The following is a 9544-nucleotide window of genomic DNA, read 5'->3' on the forward strand; positions in this document are numbered from 1 at the left end:
TGGCTAGTTTTTTTCCAATAAAAATGCTAATACCTTCTATGTGATCTAAAAGTATAGCTTTTGTCTACTTACGAGGCATAGTAGCAGGCCAGTGAATGATAAAATATAAGGGTCATGGCTGTCTCAAAATCTCTTTCATCCAATGTCTTATAGATATAGCTGCTATTGCACCCCTCATCTGCCAGATGCATAATGATTGGATTTTTTGGCTCCTGTAAATCCTGTCCTCTAGTGGTCTGAATAATATTCCTATATATCCCTCATCATATTTCTATAAAGGGGTTCTTGACCCAAGGAATATAAATCTTTTAGGCTTATACTAATGCACTACGTTAATTAATATAATTTCATTCATAAAATATAGATTTTGATCATGTGAGGCAATGTTTGTTCCTGGGACAGTTAAAAGTGCTTTTGTTCTTAGGTACAGGGATAAACAGTAGCCTTAAAGTTTTTGAGGATGAGTTCAGGGAATTAGCTGCAGTCTTTCCAGTGGCTTTACTGGAAGTTGTGTGACTAAAATCATATACAACTCTATGAAACATCACACCTGAGTCTTAGGGAAGCGAGAGTGAGAGATTCAGAGGGGTAGCTGTGTTAGTCTGTATACAGCAAAAACAACAAGAGTCCTGTAGCACTTTAAAGACTAACAAATTTAATTTCTGCAGGTATAAGCTTTCGTGGGCTGTAACCCAGAGATTCTGTGAAAGGATGATGCAATTCACTGGCCAATTTCAATCTTAAACCGTGGTCATTAGTTTTATCCCTTCCTTCATATTCATCCCCCTCTCCCCCCAATCTGGGATTTTAGCAGCATATTATGCCATCTTTATCTTGGTATGCCGATCCTTTAGATACCTATTTCAAAGTTCCCTAAATGGTAGAGTACTGAACTAGCTAAAACCGATATCCTATGAGGATTGCTGTCCCTGATTAGTGCTTGATGCGGCAGTGTTTGGGAGAATGTACAATACTGTCCTCTGTTGATAAAATAGGGATGTCTTTTATTTTTTGAGCTTTAAGAGGTTACCTTCGGCATTCTGCCAACCTCAGACCAAATCCTGGGAGCTGCTCAGCACCTGCAAAATTAATAAACTGTTTGTAATATAGCCTAGATCTACAAAGGCACCTAATTGTCACTTTTGGCACCTAAATCCAAATTTAGATCCTCAAAATCCCTGCTGCCTGTCTCTGAAGGCACCTAAATTACCTAAGTACCTGTATGTCTACCAGGAAAATCCCCAGGTGCCTACATTTCTGCCAGTGGGCATGTTCAAAGCCACCTAAGTCCTGACTCCAGCAAGCAGGTTGGTGCCAAAGCTCCGGTGGGCTCCTCAAACTAGGTATTCAAACCTGCCTAGTTTACCTTTATTTATTTATTTCACCTATTTTACCTTTAAGTTTTTCTTCCACCTCAGATGTGGTAACGCCCATTTCTAGACTCATTTCCACCACCTGCACTGCCTTCCACTTCATTATCCTTACTGAAAACAGAGAAAAAGTATTCATTTAGTTTTTGGGCCACACCTAGATTATCTTCATCTCCATCCTATCCCCACTGCATAGTGTCCCAACCTCATCCTTCCTTATTCTCTTCGTATTTATATAGATAAAAAAAACTCTCATTATTTATTTTAATTTCCTTGGCAAGAGAAATTCAGCTTGTCTTTTAGCTGTTCTCACTTTTTTCCTATATTTTATAACTTCCACAATGTAGCTTTCTTTGCTGATCAAACCCTTTTTCCATTCCCTATAGGCTTTCTGCAGTCTCCTAATAACCTTTTTGAGGTAGTTATTGATTTTTGAAGTAGTTATTGGGTCAGGGACCTTTCCCTACAAGTTTTTTCCCTTTGCTTCCCTTCCTTTGATCTTAGGATGCAGATAGTTTTTATATAGCTGATTTAAAGAAATGCCAAGTCCCCATATGTAAGTTCTTGAGCTCTTCAGTCCAGTTGACTTCTTAAGCTAATTTCCTTCATTTCCCAAACTCTGTCATTTTAAAATAAAAAATCATAGTTGATGACCTGGTTTTGATTATCTTTCCATTTAATTTGAACTGAATCAAATTGTGATCACTTGATACAAGGTTATTTCCTATTACCAGCTCCTTTATGTTATCCTCACTACTTACCAAAGCCAAGTCTAACACTGAATTATCTCTTATTGGTTCAGTGACAATTTGATGAAGAAAATTGTCATCTATCTCATCCAGGAATAACTGGGCCCTACCAGTGTTAGTAGCACATATTCTCCAACCTATATCCAGGAGGTTAGTCTCCCATGATACACAATTCCAAGAAGTATTTATCTCTCTTCTAACACTAAAGAGATCACTATCCATATCAAAGTCTGACCCTGAGGGTCTATAGCAGACCCCTAATACTATCCAATTGAACCTCTTTTGCACTCTTTCCACAAGGTGATTTTGACCCAAACAGATTCTGTTTTGTCCATACTGTCACTTCTTATTTCTTTACAATGTACTGCTTTGTTGATGTACAACACTATCCTACCACCTTTACCTTTACCTTTATTCCTCTCTCTCCTAAACCCTTCTTATCAATCAAGGCGGCCTTGATCCCATACCCCAGTCAAGGACAGTCTCTTTATGTAATGCCTCCCAATGGTCAATCATCCCAAAACCTTCATCATAGCACCAATCCTTGAGACATCTGTTGATCTTCATTATCTTGTCATGCCTTCTCCCTCCTTCTCTAGGGACTGGAAGTATCCAGCTGTAAATCGCCTAAGTTTCCACTCCTTTAAGCAGCTGCTCATAGTCTTCCTTGTTCCATTCCAATGGCAATCTAGCAGTGCCATTCATCCTGACATACAGCATAATGAATGAATTTTTCCCCACTCCCATCAGGATCCCTTTCAACCTCACATCCACATCTCAAATCCTTGACCCTGGCAGACAGCACACTCTTCTGTTCTCTGGATCTTGTCTGGTGACAGGCCAATAGATTCTTCTGAGAATGGAGTCCTTGATCACATAGAACTGTCTCTTCATGGTATGGGTACGAATCTGTTTTATGTTCTCTATCTCAGCCTCCTGTACACCATCCTGATTTTTCTGCAAATCTTGAGTTCTCCATTCCACCTCCTCTCTCTCCTCCTGCACCTTCACATCCCCATCTGAATTCCTTCATTGTCTCCAGCTACATCTCTAATCATTGAATCTTCTCAGCCATGAGCTCTCTCAGCAACATTTCATGAATAAGTAGATTCCATCAGATACCCACTCAAGGATGATGTTCATCCCGCAGCTTCTGTATTCAGCCATCTTCTTTGTGTCCTCTCCTCCTTGGGTCATTTCTAGTACTGTCTCAAGAGCCATCATTGTCTTCTCTTCCTAACCCCTATTCCTAAAGTGAAAAAAAAAAGAAAGGAAAGGGAGTAAAGAGGGGAGGAGAACAGAATAGATTACCAAATCACTACTCTCCTCTCAAGGCAAATTCTCACAGAAACTCTGCTGTTAGCTGCTAGCTGTTGACTGCTCACATGTTCACTAGTGAATGGATTTTAAACCCAGCCAACTAGGTCAGCACCATGGCATTAATACACAGGAGGAAGTCTCTCTTTCAAGCTCTACTCTTGAAGCTGTTCCACTTGTATGAAATACTTAAATATTAATTGGAGTACAGATTGGACCCTGGGACCTCCCTGGTAAGTACCCTAACCACCAGACTGTAGTCATTCTCTCTCTATATATTTCTCCCCCACTCCCTATGTATATGTAAGTATTTCATACAAAGTAGAACAGCTTCAACAGAAAATTTGAGCGAGTCCTGTCACCATTCAAAGCAACTGTACCTGTATTTCACCCTCCATGTTTCAGCAAGTTCAGACACTCAAGGCAATAGGCTCCCCAATCATCATCTCTCTTAGGCAGAGACACACATCCCTTCCTTCCTGACCAGGGTAGTCCAAAGCTGCACAGTTCCCTGCGTATATAGTGACATCTCCAGCAAAAAGTCAGGCCAGCTTCATGTCTCTCCTCAGATATGGTAAACGGTATGTTTGCCCACAGTTAAGCTACTATACCACTCTTTCTCAGCAAGCATATATATTCTGAAGGTAAACATTACAGAGAAACCATATTAAAACAGTGAAAATCTACACACATGCTAATAAGCTACCAGAGATCACACCAGCTCCAACAAGAACTCAGATGGGTGTCCATCAGAGCTCCAGCTCAGAACAATCACCCTTAGTTTTATTGGGTCTCACTAGGCTAAAGTCCTTCCAACCCTTCCCAGAGGATTGGGGCCACCTTTGGACCAGAGGTCTTGTCTGTTTGCTAGATCAGAAAGGAGGTCCTGAGTCAGTTTAAACTCAGACTATTTATCAAAAAGCTTTTCTTAGTCTGTTGGTCCTTAGATAATCCAGTTTGAACCAGTATATGTGAGCCTCTTTGGGTGACCAGATGTCCCCATTTTATAGGGACAGTCCTAATATTTGGGGCCTTGTCTTATCTAGGTGCCTATTATCCCCTACCCAGTCCCAATTTTTCACACTTGCTATCTGATCACCCTAGAGCATCTTCAGGTGGTGGTAGATTTCTGGAGGTGTTACAACTTGAATAAATTTGCCTAACCATCCCCCCCTGGTTATAGTTCCTGGAAGGTAGGGGTCCCCTTCCCCAGGGAATTACATACAATCTCTGGCCCAAAATGATACATAAACTTAATTCAATAAGGCTTGTCCAGTTTATTCCAGAAACTTTGCCATCTCTGTCACAAGACTCCCTCCCCTTTGAATATCCCTTACCTCAGTGGTCAAGGCATTCACCTGCAAGTTGGGAGAGCTGGGTTCAAGTCCCTGCTCCAAATCACGCAGAGTGGGGATTTGAACCCGGATCGCCCACATCAGAGTGAATAGCATAGGCATATAAGGGCCCTAGCATCTCCTTGTTTTTTGTGAGAGGCTGTCTTGGCATAGACACTTCACTTCAAGAGAGGGTTCCTGGCTGCAAATTCCAAGCAGAGATAGCTACCTAATTCCTTTTGAGAGGTGGGGGCCTAAACCTTGTCCCTCTTTTTGCCATTTCCCAGTGGTTAGCTTAGGTGGTTCCCTGCTCAGCTTGCTGGCTTCTGTGGATCCCATTAAGCATCTACTCTCCCTGGGCACTGACTAGGGAGCCTGGGCACCTAACTGAGGGCTGCAGATTTCATTGGGTGGCAAGGTGCCTAAATGTTAGGCATTGCATCACTGAGTCTAAGTGCCCTGCGCTGCCAAAACTGCCACACTGGGGCTTGAGGAACTCCCAATAGCACCAGGATGACTTGTTCCATTCAGCTGAGCAAGATCCATATTCTGCACATCACGCCTGATCTAAATACCACGCATCATCTTCACACATGACTCAGAAATCAACAGCTTGCTGTGTAATGACTGTTGCCTTGTGGGTACTGCACTTTTAAAGTCCCTTCTTCAGTGGAGAGAGCTCTTCAAAACCCCTTTCTAAGCATGGGCAGCTAGATTCGAGCTTTGGAATTTGCCACAGTATCAGCCATCAATGTAGCTGCTGCAGTGCAAAGGACTAATGTAAATAAGGTGAATAGCTATAGGCCACAATACGTACCACTGCCACTCATCCTGGTTTCAAACAGGGATAAGTTCCTGTGGTGCAAATAGCAACTTGCCCAGGTGCAGATACACCATTGGCCAATCAATGATGGTTGAGATTGAGTCAAATCCTCAAAGTAGACAAAGACTGAGAAAGCAAATGAGTAGCACATCAGAGAGCATCTCTTGTTTAGGTCTTTGTCTGAGTTGTTTTCCCAAGTGTGTTCACTGCTGAGTTGACATTGTACCTACTAAATTCTTCGGCCTCTCCTGCAACTGTATTAACTGAAGTTCACAGGTGAATCCCATTGAAGCCAATGAGATCTCATGTATTTACTCCAGAGGAAATTTTGTCTCAAAGTGTTTACTATATTTTAAATCCCTTTTTCTACTGGAGTAGCACAGAATTTGAATATGAAAAGAGACTTGTATAGAATAGGTGCCTTCCAAAAGGAAGAAGCCCTTTCAATCAGCATGCTACTTTCCATAGTGAGAGACAGCTTTTCAGATAATCAGGCAGATGGGAGGTCTGAAAGGACTCCCAAACACAGAGGGTTTCCACTTCAAAACTTGATGGCTGGCAACTAAATGACAGCAATTGTATGGAAGATGTTGTGGTGTTCCTTACTTACAGTAGGTGGCACCATCCTCACAGGCTAATGCTTTAGATCAAGAAAGGGTATAGAGGGGATCATCCTGAAATGGAATGTGAAATACAAGCACTCCAAAACCTACTTATTTTGTAATGAACAGTCACAAGGAAAACTTTTAGACAAGCAAAAGGATTTGCTTTCAGTTTAACAGAAATCTACATTAATATAAGTATACTTCTGGAAATAACTAACAGAGGCCTTCAGTTAAACCTACTCTATACCCCTGGTCCCTGAATATCTTTCTGTTCCCTGAAATTAAAGCCCAAAATTCAGTTAAGATTTAAATTATTTTTTTAACATCCTATCAGGCTTCTTACAGATTTAAGTTATCCATGGGAGAACTTCAGACTTTTACAGATTAGAATTGACCAGAGAATGACAATTCCATAGTATGGCAACTTTTGAGTTTTTTAAATTTTGTTTTGCTCCACAGTGGAACACATCACTCCCACATCCCAAGCCAGTGCTATAGTGAGAGAATATATATATGTAATGTTGAAACCACCACGTCTCCAAGCAACATTTCAGCTTTGAAACAGCATATTTTAATGAAAATGGACTGATCACCTCTAGTCCCGACTATTTTCATTTCTTCAGCCTGCAAAACTAAGTTGAAAATATCCTTAGCAAGACTTTGCCAGATTTCTGATACTGCTGCTTTTGGTCTCAGCTGGAAATGCCTGAAGAACAGTATTTTGGAACTTTCATGTTCACTTATGGCCAGAACTCAAAAGTACAAATGCAAGCAAAATAAAGGGGGAAAGGTTCTCTAAATACTTCAGAACCTCAAAAAAAAAAAAAATTGGTGAGAATGTAGATCTAACTAAAAGGTGAAGGTTCTTACAACACACAGGTTCTTATGTGGTTTGCCCATTCCTAATTTAATGTCCAGCCAGTTCACAAGAACAGAGCAGTTGGCATCCTTTTGTTGTACCAGAGATTAGGGCCATATTTTTAAAGCTATTTATGTGCCTAAAGAGCCAGAGAGGGGACTGGTGGGATTTTCAAAAGTGCCCAGGTATCTAATTCCCATTTATTTCACAGCAACTCCCACAGGCCTCCACACAATCCAGATCCACTCCACCTATCCCACCTCACCTAGCAAGACAATTGGGTGAGCTTTTGCCTTGACAATGGAGGATGATCTGGTCAACCAACAAATCCCTGGTGCATGAAATAACACAATAGAGAAGGCAATATGCACAGGAGCTCACAATTTTGCTGGGGCACATTGATAATTCATGTACTGTGAGCTGCCTGAGCTGTGCCGAGCTGTGTGGGTGAAAGAGGCCACTTCTATTTTGCATGAGAAGCAGGACAGTTAGCCTGTAGCTCTGATTGTAGATGCATTGGTACTGATGACTATCCAGTACCAGTCAACACGTGATTTTTCCCAGACATGCACATGTATATGTGCAGTCTCTGTACCAAGAGCATGATCATGCTTGGGACTGTTAGCTCTGCTGTTCTCCCTCAGAGCTTTTGTTATGAAGCTCCCAGACAGTACACTCCTTACCATAGCAATAGCCATAGCACTATGAAGAGATGGAGTATGAGAGAGATAGAGATGCCATTACTGTTTCTGTTATCCTTATCCTCTCCTTCTGCTGCATCCTTTCCCTCCTCATGTCCTCCTAATAACCCAGCCCCACAACTTAAACTTGCCTCCATCTCGTGCATACAAATTAGAAGATGAACAATCCGCTACCACAGCCTGAAAATGCCCCCTCATTACATCCAAGTCATGTCCCTACATTACAGATAGACTCAGACCTACCCACTTGTACAACAAAAAGGAAATAAGCTGTGTTTTCCCCCATCCCCAAAATGCACTTCCCCACTAAAATTCAAGGGCACTTTTTTTAAACCCTATCACCCATAAATCTCATTTCTTTAGGCAATTCTAGCCATACACGTATGTTTCACTTACATTTTTCCCCCAACAGGTACCCTCATGCAGAGTGCTTCCTGCAGAAGTCTGAAGCCCTGAGTGGCTCCAAATGAGGTTCTTAGACCTACTAGGCCCTGGGCAGCTCCAACTGTTCCTTAGACTACAACCTTTTGGCTGACACTTCGGTGGTTCATCACCTACCTCCTTTTTAATATCCAGCCTCTCAGAGGGAGGTATTCCATGTGACACTGCTATATTATGAGGTATCTTTCATGCCAGGAATATCCTGTTAACACTTTCAGTGCTATATTGTAGTGTGCCACCTAACAAATGGAGACACCTCCATCACATTTTTAGGATGACAAAGGTGCTCCCTCTCACCATTCTGGTGGGTTTATGAGCATGACATGTTCTGAGGGCAGAAAATTAGCATCAAAGCCAGTTGGATGGAGTGTCCTCTGTCTCCTTTTAGGGGGAAGTGTCCCACCATGTCATTATTTATTAGGTTTATTACAGCCACTTGGAGGGGAAGTGTATTGGAATAGTCTGAATATGTAGTAAAATGGAGTTGTTGGGTTGATTTTGAAAGAGGGAGATAAAGGATTTCTTACCTAGCAGCCAGCCCTCCAGGAACTGCCCATTGATGAAGCACCTGGAGATGCCAGACATCAGCCAGATGTAGGTACCATGGCATGATCCTGTGAACCTGGCCATAACATTCATAACTGTGAGTCTAGTATTGCAGATAAGCATCATGTTGAGTGAGTAGGTCCTATGCCTATTATTGTAGGTTGGATTCCTTCCTCTTTCCCCTCCTTCCCTCCTGTGAGCAACAAAGTGTGTCTTCCTCTCCTTCACCCTCTCCCTCTCTGTAGCTCCCAGCTTGGGAAAGGGAGAGGGACCCTGCTTCAACTTCCCCAGTCCTGGCAGATGGGGTGAAGAACCTGGGAGCTGCAGGAGGAGCAGAGGTGAAGCTGGGAGAGCAGAATTGATGTAGGAGCTGGAAGTGGCAGAACTCATGGGGGCAGGAGGTGGAATTGATGGAGGTGGGAAGACAACTGATTTGGGGACAGAATTAATTTCTGAGCAGGGTATGAACAGATGTTGGGTGATGATAGACCCACAGGTTTTTTCAGACTACTTCAACTATTAATGAGCTTTGCCTCCAATTCACCTGCCTCATCACCTCCCTTATCCCATTTACCTCTGCCTCCCTTTCCTCCATCTCTATCATCTGCTACATCACAAACAGTTTTCACGTGTCTTTCTGCTCTCTGGCCTCCTTGCTTCTTATCCTGCAGCCTAGCCCTCCCTCATCTACCCACAAGTAATCCTCTCTGCCCCTAGTCCTGACCCAGCCCTCCCCTCTACCACTCTAAAATGTTAATTGGACCTATAAAGTAGACATAGGCATCAATCTGCACATTTA

The 9544-nt window shown here is 42.3% G+C and overlaps 1 protein-coding gene across 1 annotated transcript in view; it reads right to left on the reverse strand.

Annotated features, from left to right (window-relative positions):
* The window catches only part of LGSN (lengsin, lens protein with glutamine synthetase domain), a 49998-nt gene extending 41127 nt beyond the window's left edge, over positions 1-8871 (reverse strand). The window contains exons 1-2 of the mRNA XM_067565528.1: positions 8727-8871; positions 1395-1484 (exon numbers count right to left, since the gene is read on the reverse strand). Coding sequence (XP_067421629.1) covers positions 1395-1484; positions 8727-8871 — 235 coding nt within the window. The remainder of the gene's footprint in view (positions 1-1394; positions 1485-8726) is intronic.
* Positions 8872-9544: the final 673 nt, after the last annotated feature.

The sequence above is a fragment of the Emydura macquarii genome, unplaced genomic scaffold (genome assembly GCF_026122565.2).
Source record: "Emydura macquarii macquarii isolate MOO-44397 ecotype Brisbane River unplaced genomic scaffold, CSIRO-AGI_Emac_v2 contig_2680, whole genome shotgun sequence".
Lineage (NCBI taxonomy): Eukaryota > Metazoa > Chordata > Testudines > Chelidae > Emydura > Emydura macquarii.